Here is a 17,409-nt window from a genome sequence, read left to right as displayed (position 1 = left end):
GCTGAGAGTTCAAGGACAGCCTGAACTATGTAGTGAGACCCTGTCTCAAAAAAGTTTTTATTTCTTCAAGAGTTGTGATTACCTTTGTAGAATAATGGATGTGTGCAAGCACAACATATATATGCACAAACACAAATACCTGTATTGTTTCTTGCGTTGAGCATGTCTTACCCTACAAAGTTGCTCACCTTTATTTTACAGCAATCAGATTTTGTTGCTTGTTTTTTGAGACAGGGTCTCAGTGTGTACTCTAAGCTGGCCTTGAACTCACTATGAAGTCCAGGCTGGCCTTGCACTAACAGCAATCCGCATGCCTTAGCCTCCCAAGTGCTGGGGTTACAGGCATGCACCACCACCCTGGGCAGAGGATGGCTTCCCCATTTTTACCACCTGTATTTTTGTTCCTGTGAAGTTGATGTGTCTCTTTTTCCCTTTCTTGGTGCCTTTCAGAATTTCGTGCTATTTTTCACTGGTGTTCAGGAGTTTCACTGTGAGAGTCCTGGGTGTATTCCATTATTTTTTCCAGTTTCCTAAATGTGTCATTTTATGTCTCTCATCACTACTTGAAAATTCTTAGCTGATGAATTTCTGATATTCAGTCTGCCTCATTTTTTCTTTTTCCTTCTGCGACCCTCATTGATAGACATGGGCTTTAAAATAGTGATGATTACTATATTAAAGAAAGTAGGGAAAGCACTGGAGAATTCAACAAGAGAACTGGAATATATATGAGAAAACCAAATAGAAAATCAAAATGAAAGGAAACTAAAATTTAGAACACAATAGATGGATTAATTAAACAGCAGATTACACACAGGAGAAGGAAGACTTACTAAATGAAAGGTAGCTGTGTAGAAAATATCTGGCATGACTGTGCATGGATATGTGAAGAATGTAGACTTTTATTTAAATACCAAGAGTTTTGGCTTCCTATGAATGGTAGAAATTTTGTTGACAATGAGTCCTTATTCCTCGCATTTGTATTGGCCCTGAGATAATGAAATGTCCCTGGAGAGGTGTACTTTTCCCCCTGAGAGAGACAGGTGTCCACTGTCCTGGTCAGTCACCTCTTCTGTCCTCCACCACTAGTCTGAGCAGCAATTGTTATGACCTGAGTCACCCTGGTCTGTCCCCTGATCCACATCTTGTATTGAGCATCCCGGGACCCTGAGCTCATAATCCGTGTCAGGAGGTCCCAGCAGTACAATGAACATGATTGATATAATCTCTGTCCCCAGGGAGAGAGAAAAAAAATCATATAAATGATGTAAATGTGGTCTGTTCTTTGAAGGAGAAAAGTACAAAGTGGTGAGAGAACACCATCATAACTGGTTGAGGACAGGGAGTTTCCCCAGGAAGGGTTTCTTAAGATCAAGTATGTGTGTTGTGGTTGTGTGTTGTGTGTGTGGTGAGTGACAGTCTGTGTGTGCTAATGGGATGGTGGATAATAAGGTATGTATTTGTTGTTCGGTGGTGAGGGGACAGTATATGTAGCATGTTGGGGCAGGTTGACAGGGTATATGTAGTTAGCAAGTGATAGTCTAGGTGTAGAACGCTTGTGGAAGTGCTCGGCCAGGGAGATAGACACAGAGGACTCAGGATGGCTTTGCAGATCCAGCAGTTGGGAAGGACTGTCACTTCTCAGAGACTTGAGGGATTAGAGTCAGGTCTTCTGAGTCCTCTGCCTGGAATACTCTATCACCATGTGAAATTGTGTTGTGAGTGTAAGACAACCAGTTGACTTTTATCCAGGTGGACAAGCCAGTGACTTGGTAAGAGCAGACATCACTCGGTTAATTTTTGATGCCTCTGTGTCTTCTGTCTTAGCTGCAAGTGTCCGCTGCTTGGAAGAGTGTGGGAAGCTGACTTGGAGGCCTGTCAGCTACTGATCCAGAGCCTGACTGTTGAAGATGAGCAGCCAGTGGATGACACAGGGGCAGCTGCCTGGAAAGCCACCCTTGCTGGCCCTCCCAGACTCTCCTCTGAAGACGGAAGGAAGAGCCCTCTGCAGGCATTCCACGGGTGGAGGGCTCCCCTGACCTCCTGTGCACCCTGCACTGGAGGTGAATGGAAGCAGGTCTGTCTTTCCCACATGGCCTCAGATGCCTTTCTGAGGGTGTTGGGGACCATGTGCCCTGTGGGTGCGGTCAGTATTGGAAGGGCTTTCCATCACACCACGTGTAATTATTTAAGATTTGAATAATTCTTGAATGACTACTAAGTAATGCACAATTTTGGTAGATGTTTTAAATATGTAAGGGCAATGAAAAAACTTTTAGCATATTAGTTTTATTTGCATTTTAGTTCAATGGCCTGAGTTAGAATATATGTTAGTGTAGAATTATACTCTACTGTCATCTATAACATGGTTATTGTATAGGTTTGTTATTGTATATTATACTTAGATATATACTTAGAATGTCTATATTACAATATATTATTTATAGAATCAGACATTCACATATTTGTGTATATCCCATTCATTGTGATTACCAAAACCAGACCATAATGAATGATAATAATGTGGTCTGTTCATAAAATATCACCAAAGGATCCTTAATATTTGCCTGTGGGTGTAAATGTGGGTCTATTTAATTCTTTTCTCTGGAGTGTAACCCTAATGGAGAGAGAGACACGCCTGCCTCCCCCTCACTTTCTCCCTCCCATCCTAGGTTGAGTCATTCTGTGAAAGGCCCTGGGGACTTTTTCCTGTCTTGATCTGAGATGTCAGAGCTCCTGGTCTGCAGGCTCTCTGTGCGTGGAGAGGAAATTAAAGTCTGGCGAGCTGGCTGTGTGGGCTGCGTGGCTCAGCCATCTCAGGGCCGATCTTCAGCTCCAACTGTGTTCCTCCCTAGCCTTTAGGAGGACTCCCCAGGCTGGCCTCATGGGGCCTCATGGGCATCTGTAGGACCTCATTCTTCACAGAGCAGCTACTTGTACTCTTTGCAGAGCATGACGTCCTTTCACTGCCTTCTGGGCTGCTTGAGAGTCAATCATAGTCCAGTATTCAAATTGATGCCCTTATGCAATGGCAGGGCCGCTGTCCCTCTTATCCCTGCTGGCTGGATATCTTGTGTGTCTTCACTGGGCTGGGCTGGTGTCCCCAGCTTTGGAAGGGAGACCCTCTTGTCAACCTGTGACCACCAGAGACACTCTGGGAAGAGTGCAGAGCTCACTTGGGAAGGGATACTGCAATGGAAACACATGTGCCATACTAAACTATATGCGTGGCCAAGGAAGCTGAAATGAAGGACTTTTTATAGGAAAAAAAAAGAGTTACACAAATTGTTTTGCAATCACAGTCCTTGGCTGCAAGGACCCATACCAAGGATGGCACCATCTAGGGATGGACAGCACATAGTAGGATAGATGTCCTTGAAGAAGCACTTTGTGTGGGTCTAGTTTATACAGACTTCTGTAATAATTGTGGTTGTCCATCACCTTGGGGCTTTATTTATTTTTGATTGAGGCTTGTGACACAAGCAACTCCATTTTGATCTGACAGCTTTCACACTTCCAAGCTTGGCCTTGATGCTCTGGGTAGAGGTGCTGAAAATGTGCCACTGGCTGCAGGTGGATGGCTAGAGTGTCCTGATGTGAGGGCAGCACCACTGAAGGATGGGTATGGGGCTCTGTGTGGAAGGGACTGATCCCTGGGGCTGCACCTTTGAAGGCAGGACTAACTCCCCCTTGCATGTGTGCTCTGGGTGGGTCAGCTTCCTGTTACTGTTACAGATACTGAACATAATCACTTGCAAAGAGAGGTTTCTTGGGATCATAGCTTTGGAGGTTTTAGTCTGCGATCAGCTGCTTTCGGCCCATGGCAGCACATCATGATAGAAGCATGTCAGTGCAGCTCTGCTCACCTCATGGCTGGGAAGCAAAGGAGAAAAAGAGGAAAGGTCTGAGGCCCCATAATCCCCTGTGAAGACCTATGACCACCCACCAGATTCCATCTCTTAAAGGTTCTGCTTCTTCCCAATAGTGCCATAGGCTGGAGACCAGGCCTTTAACGTGTGTCCTGTGGGGGACATTCGGCATCCAAAGTACTTCAAGGCCTAGGAAAGGATTGTGCTGGGCTAAAGAGGACAGGTGTAAATGGATCTCCCAGGTCGGGGACACTGCTCAAAGTCAGAACTGATTCAGTGGGGCTGAGTTCTGCTGGAGTCTCCTCCCTCCCTCCCTCCTGCAGGGACGAAATATAGTATCTGCTCCTCACCCATTGAAAAGTTTATAGCTGAGTCAGCGCTTATAATAAAAGTCAAGAGAAAAACATGCAAGTTTATTTATTGTTAAGTCTTACACGACACAGGCGCCTCCAGAAATGAGGACCCAGAGGCACATGGAAACACAAACAGCAGTAGACTAAGGAAGTGTGATCCAATGGTAATGACCTGGGAGACCAAGCCACGCCCTGTCATTTGGATTTCTCTCTGTGTCTCTGTGTCTTCAGAAGGGACGCTGTTCCTTGGGGTATAGGAAGGGCACCTGAAATGGGAGAGTCTTAGGATGTGTTTCAGAGTGAGGTCCATAAATTCTTGTCTTGCTTCTGGAGAGAAAGCAAGATGTCAGGGAGACCTTCCTGCTCCTGCTGCTTTCTCTGCAACTAGCACACCTTGTTTTGGTGTAGCATATTCTAAGCCCCTTCCCTTCTCCCCCACCCCATCCCTCTTACCTTCCAGGCTCCCTGGGGATGACTTTCCTAAGTATAGAGGGATGTTCTTCATCCATCAGCCTATAAGCACCTGACAGTTTCATTTCCTAGCTATGGAAAACTGAGCTATACTTGCTAAAAGTCCAGAGCTTAAAGCTGAGGCTGAGTGAAGGGATGAATTATCACCTCATGAATTTCCTGCGACTGAGAATGGAGTTGTGCAGTGAATCCTTCTCTAGGCTTCAGCCCTCCTGAGACCCTCCTGAGACACTTAGCATAAGTGGCTCTCTCCACTTATGCTAAGGTGCCCTGTTATTTGTTTCTTAGAAGGGTGCACCAGTGGGGACATCAAAGCTTTTTCTGGCTTTCAGAATCATTTTTCTGTTTTCTGTCCCAAATGTGGTTTTATATTGCAATTGTCCTTGGTATGCAGTTTCATTTTCTGGAGTTTCAGGGGCCCATGGCCAACTATGGTCTGGAAATATTAAATGGAAAATTCCATAAATGAACAATTCATAAGTTTTTCTGAGTAGCATAATGAAATCTTGTGGTTTCTTGCTCTGGCCCATTTGGAATGTAAATCATCCCCCTTACAGAGTATCTACAATGTATATGCTACCCTCTCCTTATTCACTGAGTAGCCACAAGGATATCAGATCAGTTGTCGTGATATTGCAATGCTATATTTAAGTGATCCTCATTTTATGTGGTGTGACACCAAAGCATAAGACTATTAGTGATGGCAATTCAGATATGCCAAAAAGAAGCCATGAAATGATTCCTTTACTTGAATGGTTAGTTATCTACCTAAAAAAGGAAAAAACATCATATGCTGAGATTGCTAAAATCAACAAGATGCCAGACTTGGTGGCACAAGCCTGTAATTCCAGGACTTGGGAGGCTGAGGCAAGAGAATCACCCTGGGTTTGAGGCCAGTCTAGGCTACATAGTGTGTTCAAGCCCAGCTTGGACTAAAAGCAAGACCTTGTTTCAAAAAACAAAGAAAAAACAAAACAAAACAAAAACATTGACAGGACAATGAGAGAGATACAGAGACAGAGACAGAGAAAGAAGAGAACATAACTTTTATTACAGTATATTATTATAATTGTTCTATTTTATACTAGTTATTGTTAATTTCTTACTGTGCCTAATTCATAAATTAAACTTTGTTATAGGTATATATTTATAGGAAAAAGAACAGTCTATATGCTATAAGGGATGTGATACCATCTCCAGTTTCATACATCCACAAGGACTCCCAGGACTGTGACTGAGGATGGGCAGCCTCCTCTAGATTCGTGGATACCGGGGATGTTACAATGATCGATATTTTCTGAGAAGAGAAAAATTATGGAACTAGAAGGCAGATCACTTGTTGTCAGGCAGGGGAGGGAGCTGATTATAAACAGCAGGAATCTGGGAGGTGGTAGATGTACCCTGTCTTGTCGGGTATAGTTACAAGGAGGGGCAGGTAGTGTATGTACCCTGTGTCTTGTGGTGGTGGAGTTGGTTAGGAGGTAGTAAAAGGATGCTGTACCTTATGGATGTGTGCATATATCTAAATCCATAACTTTATACCTAAAGGAGTAGATTTTATTGTGGATAACTTTACCAAAGGGACTAAAATTTTAAGAACTATCTGCCTACTTTGGGCCAGGGCTATAGATATTTGCATTGCTTGTGTCTGCCTTGGAATTCTGAAGATGGCACAGCATGCTGAAGGACACCTGAGCTCAGGTCTCTGCTCAGAACCAATTTAGGCCACTGCTCATCTGCTAAAAAGCAAAACAAACAAAAACTGAGGTGAAGATACTGGGAAGTAACTCATAGCTAGTCTCATAGTCTATATATATGGTAGAGCCTAGGTAGTGTTCATTTTTATTTTTATCTTTTTTTTTTTTTTGGCAGGTGTGGCACCTCTAAAACATCTTCTAATCATATACTTTGCTCCCTTTAGCAAGAAACATGAGTGAACAGTGAATTAGTGGAAGGCATCTAAGAGGAAAAAGGCTTAATAAAGGGAAAGCCTTGCTTGTGTTTGAGCCCAGGATTCTATACCGCTGAGGCACAAAGCAATGTTGGACAAGGGTCTCATGAGGGCGATTTTCCAGGAGCCATGGACATCCAGGGAAGTGTATGTTTATCTTGTGGCTAAAATGCCCATTTGGTGTGTGGCTCCATCCATCTTGCTTTGGAAGCCCCTGCTGGGCCTGGCCACCCCACACTGGCTTCTCTACCGAAGCATAATGCCCGGAAGCAGCCAATTTCTTTTTTGAGCCAAATCCTCCGTGAAACGTTGCTGACTCTTTATAGTGCTCTTCAGGGAGGTGGGCTCTCCAAGCTTCTCCTAAGCTTATCTGGCCAAGGTGGTGAGTCTCACTTAACACTTCCCCTTGCCGATGGCCTGCCAGGCTGCTCAGCATGGTTCCTCCCTTTTACAGCTGAGCCCATTAAGGCAAAGTAATTCACTCAGGGCTTTGTTCAGGAGGAAGCCAGCACAGTGCTAAGGGCCAATTTTAGCAGGCACTTCCTGAAATCATTAAGAGCCCTTTTCTTCTCAGTGGCGTTGTAGTTCTCCTCCCAGTCTTTCCAAGGACTCTGGAAACAATCCGCTGCTGTTGGCCTGGTTTCTAGATGTTACAGAAATCGCCCAGGGGCCAGACAGGAGCTGAGAGTTAGCAGGCCAGGCTCCTGCACTGTGAGGTTGCTTTTTTTGTACTGGTTGTTCTGGCTGGAATACCTGCGCTCTTCCTTCTTTCCTGTCTGCAGCCTGTCCTGCTAGGGTGCTTCCTCTTTTTGCTCCGTAACGGGCCCTCCTGTGGAGTTCTTCAGGCAGCTTCACAGCTCCCTCTGACTTCTATCCCAGCTGCTTCCCTTTCCAGCCAGGAACTGTGAGGAAAGGGAAGTGAGCCTGAGAGAGACCAAGAGGGGAGCTGGCAGCTCCATCATCTCACACAAGCGCTGAGCAGCCAGTGTGTCCACATGTCTGTGATGACAGGAATTAGCAATAAGGCACAACCAGATGCTGTTGCTTCACTTGTTCAGATTTAGGTCTCCAGGATTTGTGGTGGGTTTAGGGGTGAACAGTGTGATACTTTTCCTCACTCATCCTTAGCATGATGGGCAACACCTATCAAAAAGGACAAGTTCACAAGGGAAAGATCACAAAGTTGCTTAATTAAAGTTTTCTATGATGGGCAGGCCTTCAGTAATGAGGACCCCAAGACTCAGGGAAAACTGTTTTCATGATGCTCAATTAAGGGTGGACAGCTGTGTAGAAATGCGTTTGGATAAAAGGGATTTGACCTTGGGGAAGAGAATGAGGGGTACCCAGGACGGCTGTCTGTCTGGATTCTTCTCGACCTCTGCGCAGCACCCTCGTCCCCTGCCCTTGTGGGTGGCAGCATTCTTCTGGAATAAGGGTCTGCAGGGGAGGGGAGAGCAGCCTTCATAGTTTTACGGCTTGCATTAAGGGAGAGGGGTTCTAGTTTCCAGAGCTTGTCTTGGGAGGGAGGAACTCTGCTTCTGTGACTCCACCTTGGGCAGAAGGAGGGGTGGAGACAGAAGGTAGGAGAAGATCCCACAAGTCCTGCTTCCGAGGCCCTCCTCCAAGTACTTGGTACAGCACATTTTCAGATGTTATGTTCTGAGCTCCAAGCTCGGTGTCCTCATTTCCTTTTACTGTTATGCTTGACAAGGGGATTCACGGATTCATGTCCTTTTCATCTTAAACCTGTGTCTCCTAGAAACGTCTCTGATAGACAGAGTACATCCTCTGTGGTGGTGGCAGGTATGGGTCAGATGTGTTTTTCTGTTACCTGCTGACTCTGGGATGGCTAGAGACATGCCGGGCTCTCCGGGGAGCAGGTTGTGCCCTGCAGAATGTCTTGGTAGCTACCTCTGAGTGTGTGAGCTGACCAGGGACATGTTCACCTGTTGCTCTTGTGGTTTAATGAGGAAGCCCCCACCTTCCCCAGGCAGAGGGCTGCAGACCCAGCAGTCCTACCAGGAGCAAAGTGAGAGAAGCCATGGCAACGCAGCCTGGACTGGCAATGGCTGCTTAATTAAACAGTCAGAGGCAAAGAGTCAACAACTGATACATATACATTCTGAGCTTTCTGCTTTTATTCATTTTTAAAACAGAAACACGCATTCATTTGCTAATCATTCAGTACAGTTTGCACGTGCCTGCTGGTTGGTTTGCTACATGGCCCTTACTCAGCACACATCCTCCACAGTTCCTAGTTTTGGTGTCTTTAACATGGACCGGATATTTCATAAGCATCCAAAGCAACCCGTACGCTCCCCTCCTTCTTTCAAATATTACGGAGTTTCCCAGGTTTCAACATTCTTTGTGGAGACAAGCACCTTCTTTCCATGCTAACATTTCATTGTTCTGTATGATATTTATTTAAATTATATAATTAGTAGTTTAAGTACAACTGGCATAAGTAAGCTTAGAAACAACTCAAAGAACAGAAGTCCCTGGCCCTGGCCCGGCCCTGGTCTCGGGTTTGATGGAGGGAACAGATAAGGGAAGTTCCTTCTGCACTCGGTGGTCCAGGTCCTGGTGGGCCTCTCCGTGAATTAATGTCCTGGGCTGGGTGGGCCAGACTCCTTCACCTGCCCAGGAAGGAAGGGACTCCTGTGATGTGCTGGCTCCCCTTCCTTTGGAAAACGTGGAAGCCCTCCGCTAGCACTTCTTCTGCTAATTAAACATAGCTGGGTTCTTCTGAGGAAACAACCGCTGGCTCCCACGGACTCAACCTCCTTGGGAATTTCATTTCATTCACTGGTAAACATGGAGGGAGTGAAAGCCTGAGGGTCACTGCAGTATGCCAAGGACACATGGCATTTGCAACATGGCCTTTACCAACTAGCATGGACCGGTGTCCCCTGAGTAACTGACATTTAATTGAGGATTTCATGTATTTTAAAACATTCCGCCCCCTCAGCATAGCCAGGCCATATCAGATTCCCCTACTTCTTAGGAGCTGGGAGGGTTAAATGCTGGTGCTTCCTGTCCCTATAAGCTGGATGTGGGCCATTATTACCCATCCTAGTATGCAGCGGGCAGAAGGCCTGGATGTGGGTCTGTGGAATTCCTGTGTGGAGCTATCTTACCTCTGCCAAGGTGCACCACCCTCCTGACTCTGTGTGTAATAATTTTATGCCTTTCCACTCCATCTATACAGGTAATTTTGCTTTGCCAGCCATTGGCCATTACCCCACCAGTGTATTTAGCAGAGGTGTTGATTATAGCAGAGAAGATGTCTTTTCTCTGACACAATTAAGAACCTAAGGTCAACAAATTTAAGAAACAGCATGAGAAAGAAGAGCAGCCCTTTGCTGTGCTTCCTCTGATGGATACAGCATGGTGCTTGGGAGGAAAGAGCAGGAGCCACCAGTCAAAGTGCCCATCTCCTCCTCTTAAGTCACAGATGCCCAAGACTCCGCAGCATGGGAAGATGTGCTTGCTTGGAAGTGGGATCCCCAGAACCAGTATTCAACACTGGCATTTAAATACAGTATAATAATTCTCGTCATCTCATAGTTGTATGTGGACAATACTTAGAAGTTCAGCTTTTTAAATATAAAATGAATACGAGTGATGTTTGGCATGCGTGTGTGTGTGTGTGTGTGTGTATGTGTGTGTGTGCGTGTGTGCATGTGTGTGTGTACCCACGCGCGCCTATGTTACTGGGAACTGAACCCAGGGCCTTCATACTGAGCTACATCTCCCCTGGGGATTTTATTTTAATTTAAATTTTGAGACAGGGTCTCATTAAGCCATAAAGTGGCTAAGTTGCCCAGGCTGGGCTTGAACTTGTGACCCTCCAGCCTTAGCTTCCTAAAGTGCTGGGGTCACAGGTGTGCCCCACCACACTCAGCTATGAAGTTTGACATTTGATTCTGTTCTTGTGATTCCTCTTTGCAGTTAAGCATTTCCCATCAATGCAGCTCAAAGAGCACATTCTCTTGAGCATGGGTCCATCTTTCTTTTCTTTTTTTTTCTTTTTTTTTTTTAGGTCAAAGGATACATGTTCATTTTATTTTGTTTATTATGGCCAAATAGGTTTCTTAAGACAATATACAAATTCATTTTTCCATTCATGATACCAATACATCTTGCACTGAAAGAATTACAAAACAACTACAAGTTCATCATCATTTTTCAGCCACTGATCCCTTCCCTTTTAAATGGGATAGGGATAAAAGTCACCCATTTTTACTTATAACTTAGGCAGGTTATAATTATCATTGCCCCAAATTCCAGGCCATTTCATTACCCACCATACCACTCTGTCCTCAAAGTGCCACCATCCTCTTGGTCAGATAAATCTTTAATTTGCAGATCTCCTCAGAATACAGATTATCTGCCGCTGTAGACACTATTTTTATTTCCTTATACAAAGGGTCTGGGTTTGCCATCACTGTCCCCAGAGTCTGGTTGCTTTGCTGAGTGGAGATTATTTAGAGACCAGCTGATACCATGCATCTCAGTGACTAGCAGCTTTTCCCAGAAGGTTCTGGTGGATTCTGTCCTTGCTCAGCCCAGATGTCCAGCGCTGGTGTGTTAAATGCGAGCGTTGGAGGTCGTCTTGACAATCATGTGGTGTCAGTTTTCAAAGACTGTCCTTCAGATAACCAGAAACCACAGGCAAAATAACAAAGACAGACCATTAGGCAATCTTTTTTTTCCTTCTTTGATTATCTTAATTAGTTGGGTTTAGTACTTGTTTCTCAGTACGTTATTTGAAACAAGCATGTAGGTACTTGAAGCAGTTTGCTGCTGGCTCTGCAGTCAAGAGGTCTGAATATTTCAAATGCTTTCGTTACCACACAGGACATCTGGATGCTTTTAGAAGAAATATCCACTTACATGGGGCGTGACCATATAATTTGGGCATTTGGATGAATACTTGTGTTATTTAGAATAATAAGGATGTATTCGTAGTGTCTCAATTTGTGCCTCTCTCTCATTGGCATTGACACGGTGACCGCAGCACCCAGCGCTCATATAGAAAGAGAAACACTTGTCATAAAATTGATTTTGAATAGATGTGAAAGACATTCTTTGTATTATGGAGAGGCATTTATCTGAGGTAAATATTCTTTATGCAGACCATCTTAAAGGAAAAAGAAAACCATAAAGCACTCCTGGAATGTATTTGCCAAGCAAATATTCTGGAAAACTGCCCAAAGGAACATACTCAAGGCTGCAATTTGAATACTGAACTAAGGAAATGCTTTAATGCATCAACGAAGTTCCTGGACTGTGGTGATCACATCTGGTTTACCTCAAGGTACAGGCGAGGGACCGAGACTGCACAAGGGCACAAACATTTTGAGGCTCAAGTTTCATTTTTGGTTCGTAGATGTGGATATGAGCAGTGCAGTGCAGCATTTTTATTTTCAATGGTTTTTTAAATTTAAATAATGTTTTGGCTTGGCACTCTCTAAATGCAGATGGCCTGCCATCTGGAGGACTTTTTGTCACCTGTCCCTTCTCTGTTGTGTGGCCTGTGGCTCCCAATGCAGCAATGAGTTTTTTTATTTGTTTGTTTTTGTTTTCAACTTGAGATTGAACCCAGGGCCTTCACATTGGGCTAATTCCCTGGCCCTTTTTAGTATTTATTTTGAGATAGTGTTGGTAAGTCGCTAAATGACTCAGGCTGGGTTTTAAGCTGCAGTTCTGCTGCTTCAGCCTCCCAGAGTGCTGGGATTGCAGGTGTGCCCTTCTGTGTCCAGCTGGAATGAGGTGTTTTATGGATTGGCACCTGCAGGCTGAGGGACATAGAGACCTGGATAAGCCAGCTGAGCTGCAGACAGAGGACGAGACCTGGGATTCAGGTGGGAGCCTGGGGCACCAAGCTGCCGTCCCCCTTGCCCTGCACACGTGGGGAGAAGCTGTAGCACGGTGTTTCCCTCATGAACACTGACCTAGAAGGAGCTTGTGGCTTTCCCGGCACATCGCGGCTACAGTTTCAGATTTTCCTTGCTTTGTTGCTCGGTTCTGCCATAGGTGGCATACCGCTTCTTCCTCTAGAATGACTGACAACAGCTTACGAATTAACTATGCCCATGAGCTGGTGACCTAACCCACAGACAGCCTGTCTGCTCACTGTCGTGGAGAGTCCCTACGATGGAGCATGCGTGCTCTGCCAGGACATCTGCACAGTTGGTGGGGGCAGCCAGACCCTCCTACCTAGAAATTTAACTACGCTTTCCTATTCAGAAGCAAAAGAATAAATATGTGTCCTCCTCACTCTAGACATAGCCTGGTGAGATACTGTTCCTAGATACTTGCTCCTATCAAAACAGTCATTATTTCCCTACCCTTTGAATATGAGCTCCAGTTTAACATTTTTAAATGTCAATATTTTTAAAATCTTACAGGCAAAGACCCAGCCTTGTTCATGAGAAATATAACTAAGTTTTTTTTTCAAGTCCTCAGAGACCCTCAGAGTCTGTGACTATTTCCATGGGTGTGTGTGGTTTTGGTGTCTGCTTTAGCCAGCAACTGGATGCATTCTTGGATCTGAGGACACACTTTTACAGAGAAATGTTTTCAGAAGGTCCTTTTAATGCGAAAATCCTGCTCAACAAAGGAAATCTACTTTCTGTCTTAAATCATGCTCCAAGGATCAGGAGAGAAGGATAGAAATCTGACATCAGCTCTAATTCAACACAGCTGAAAATTTCTGCCCACATTCAAGACTGCATGTTTGGTCCTGAGAGGAGGTCAGCAAATTGCACTTGAAATGCTGCCTGGTCCAGCTGATGCTCCTGACTCATAGCGCCCGAGCTGAGGAACAGTGTGGAAGACTATGGGGCATTTTTTGACACCAGTGAAGAAATGTTTGTATGGGGTACTAGTGTGGCCACACAGGACCTAGCAGCTGCCCTGGAGGCCAGGAGATTGTCCCAGACAAGGCTACTCATTGCTACCCTGAGACAGAGAGAGACATTCAGTGATTACAAAGGTCTCTATGCCTGCTTCCTTGCCTGGCTGTTCACTCTTTGGTGAAAGTAACCTTTTGGGTAATGCATTTGAAGAAACAGCAAAGCTTCTTTAAGACCTGCTATGTTATTTTCCACTGCTATAACAAAGTACTCGAGGCTGGTTACTTAATGAAGAAAAGAGGTTTATATAGTCACAGTGTTAGAGGTTGAAAGTCCAAGATGGGACAGACCCATTTCTTTTAGTGTATGTGCGGCTCAAGTGAGCACAAGAGACCCATTTCTTTTGTCCTTCCCTATGTCCCTTCACAACAGATGACAGTATGGCATAAGGAGCAATCACATGGAAGGACAAGATGCCAGAGAGCTTCATGGACGACTTACGCTCTCATAACAACCCATTCTCGAGGAAACTCACTTGCTCTAAGAGACTAGCATTAATCCCTTCCATGGACAGCACCCCTGTGACTTAACAGCCTCCTTTTAAGTCCCACTTCTGCTAAGTCCCACCTCTACTAGGCCTCTTTTCTTCTAGGTCCCACCTTTGCTAGGTCTCACTTCTTCAAGGATCCACCACTTCTTAATACAGCCACACTGGGGACCAAGCCTTCCCCCACATAAACCTTTCAGGGTGCTCCATCCCCCAACCACACGCAGCACCTGATAAGGCAGAAGGGTCTCCATTCTTTGCTTCTGCCAGCATTTACTGAGCACGTCTTCTGAGCCAGGTAGGGGTCAGTCTCTGGGCTGCAGGGGTGTCAGGACATAATGCTACTGCTGTGCAGTGGGGTCATGGCAGTTGCCAACCAAGGGAGGCCCTCCTGTACCCCAGTCTGGGTGGGCGAGTCACCCCTGGAAGACTCGGACCCTGCAAGCTTTTAAAGATGGCGGGCAGTGAGGCAGGCGCAGAGGAGGAAGGACTCGGCAAACTGGCCATTTACCTGCTGCAGCTACTTTTCATCCCGACTCTCTGGGAAAACATTTCCTCCTATAGTTAAATGAGGGGTTGCATGTTTAGAAAGGACAAAATAATAATGATTTGAATTGCTGAAAAGACTGCCTGACAGGACAAATTACGGGGAGAGTTTTCTAAGATGCTTTGAAACAACCCATACTTTACCCTCAGAATTGCAAATTCTGCAAGACTCCATTTCACCCAGGAATCCAGGGACTTTGTGGTGGGTGGCATTTTTAATTATCAAGTATCAAGCACGCAAGTTTCCTTTTTTCTTGCCATATTTAATTTAAAATAAGAATGGAAGCAAGAGATAGAGGGAGGGGGAAGGAAATGAAGGGAAGGAGATGAAAAAAAGAATTATAAGTACCTCGCGCTAACCAATTGCACCACTGGAGCTTCGGAAAAAAGAATTAAAGTGTGTTGTGAACATGTATCGACCCTCCACAAAGAATGTCATCATTATTTACTGCAAACTTGTACCAATTAAAATGAAATATTAACTGGAAAGAAATGAAAGCAAAACTTACAAATTTCACGTGGACAGGAGCCCAGGGTGTGAAGATCCACGGCGTGTGGTTCGGCGCAGCTTCCTTTGGAATCTTCCCAGATGATGGGAGAGAAGAGAGAGCAGGTGCTCAGACCAATATTTGGAGACAAGAAACTTTTGCGGCCGCCGGCCTGCCACAGCCTCAGGTGCTTTCCCGCTTCCGGCCTGGTGTTTATGGGCACGTGATGCTTGGGTGGTCTGGGGCTTACCGTCATGGTGTCCTCATTGCCACCGCCAGTCATCATTACCTGCAGCCTGGAGGGGACATCCTTCGTGTGACTGAGCCCAGCAGGAATGGAGCGCTGGCTTTGCAGCACCCTGAGTCGAAAGGGGAGAGATCCTAGGTCGGTCGTGGCGAACCTACGGCACATGTGTTACTTGTTTTTGTTTAAGACAAAAGATGTTAATGTATGAGTTGCTTTATCTAAACTAAAACCTCAGTATTCAGGTCTAATAGCAGGTCGACACTCTGTGATAGGTTTTGGGTTGCAGTTTGGGCACTCATCCCTAAAAGGTTCGCCATCACTGCCTTAGGCCTTTATACCCAACGGCGCCTGCCTCTCTGAGAGGCTTTCTTGGAGGTAAAAGGAGGAATGGGCTAGCTGGTCCCTAAGGCCAGCTCCAGCTCTCTCTGTTCTTACACTAAAACTCTCAGCACAGGTCTTCATACCACTGACAGGGAAGGCTGCTTAAATGCTCACATCTGACGTCCTGGCAAACCAGATGGTTGTTAAGATAGGGGCTCCATTCCCTATGCAGTAATGTCCCAGGATGGGGCCTCCTGATCAATACATCAGACTTAACCACTCACGCGTTCGGATTAAGTGGAAATTTCAGCGCTTCCAAAGTTTTTATTGAAGGACAACTTATTTGAAAAGAAATTCCCTGTATTATAAAACAATCAAACAAAAGCTCTTCAATAGCTTCCGTTTCATTTATTTTTGACTTTCTGTGAAGTCTTAGCAAACACCTTGGATTTGGAATTGGAATCTAGTCCATCTTGCCCTCAGCTGGTAGCCATGGCTCTCTCCTTCACAGACAGAAAAATTCCTTCAAACAGAGCAGGATCTTTCACTAGACTGATAGAACATGTAAATTTGCCTTTTTATTAGCTATCAATTCTCATTTCTAGTCTAAACTAATTCTACTCCCAAGATTTCAAATGAGACATTCATAGTAAAGCAAGAAACCCTTTGCATTGTCCCTGGACCACAGACTATATCCTCATAACTGTGACTCAAGCCCCGTTGGGCCAACAAGTAGTCAGTACCATGGAGGACTGGTTCCAGGATGCCTGTATCTACCACAATCTGCAGGCACTCAAGTCCCTTCTAAAAATCACTGTCATATTTACATAGAACCTACACAGTCCTTCCATGTTCTTTAACCTACTAAAAGATTATTTATACTGTAAATGCTGTGTAAATAGCATTACACTGTATCATTGAGGGAATAATGACCAGGAAAAACTCTGTATAAGTTCAGTACTGATGTATTTTTTTTTTTTTTTTCATTATTTCTGATCCAAGGTTGGTTGACTTCATGGGTGCCTAATCCACAGATAGGGAGGTTTTTGCAGTCACATAGCTGGTGCAGGGGCGCTGCAGAGATTCTATAACATGGGGTCTGGAAAAATAGCCCCATAGGAGAGTGCTAGTCAGACTTTCTCTCACTAGATGTGGCACCTTGAGCTCATAAGAGTTTGTTTCTGTATGCTACTTTGTGTCCTGCTAACCTTTTAAAAAGTTAAAATATAATTCAGGTGTATTTCTTTTATACTTTTCCATTGTGGTTTAAATGAATGGTTTCATTAATTTTTTTCTCTTAGTATTTTAGAAATGTGGAAAAGTTAGAAAAGTACACAGAAGAAAATAAAATTTTAAATAATATCACTCCTTGAAATAATTGCCCATATTTTAGTGCTCTGCCTACTTGAGTATTTTTTCATTATTAAATAGTCTAATATTAAAAGTTATTTTTAGCTGAGTATGGTGGTGCATGCCTCGATTCCCAGCACTCAGGAGGCTGGGGCAGGAGAATCACTGAGAGTTTGAGGCCAGCCTGGGCTACATTGTAAATTCAAGGCCAGCCTGAACTACATAGCAAGACCTTGCCTCAGGAAAATTAAAAAATGATTTTTAATGGCTAAACACCAATCTCATATATGAAACATTATTCTCATCATTCACTTTAATGTTGAACAGTTACTTCCTCTTCCCAAGGCTTCTATTGCTATTATCTTTGCATGATTTAAAGTCTTACATTTCAATTTGGCATATGTAT

The 17,409-nt window shown here is 44.6% G+C and overlaps 1 protein-coding gene across 1 annotated transcript in view; it reads left to right on the top strand.

The window, feature by feature from the left end:
• The window catches only part of Disc1 (disrupted in schizophrenia 1), a 292,801-nt gene that overhangs the window by 264,390 nt on the left and 11,002 nt on the right, over nt 1-17,409 (top strand). The window contains exon 11 of the mRNA XM_013504736.1: nt 1,828-2,077. Coding sequence (XP_013360190.1) covers nt 1,828-2,077 — 250 coding nt within the window. The remainder of the gene's footprint in view (nt 1-1,827; nt 2,078-17,409) is intronic.

The sequence above is a fragment of the Chinchilla lanigera genome, unplaced genomic scaffold, assembly GCF_000276665.1.
Source record: "Chinchilla lanigera isolate Chin_1 unplaced genomic scaffold, ChiLan1.0 scaffold00091, whole genome shotgun sequence".
Lineage (NCBI taxonomy): Eukaryota > Metazoa > Chordata > Mammalia > Rodentia > Chinchillidae > Chinchilla > Chinchilla lanigera.
Note: the sequence above shows the minus strand (reverse complement) of the source record. Positions and strands in the feature narration are given on the sequence as shown.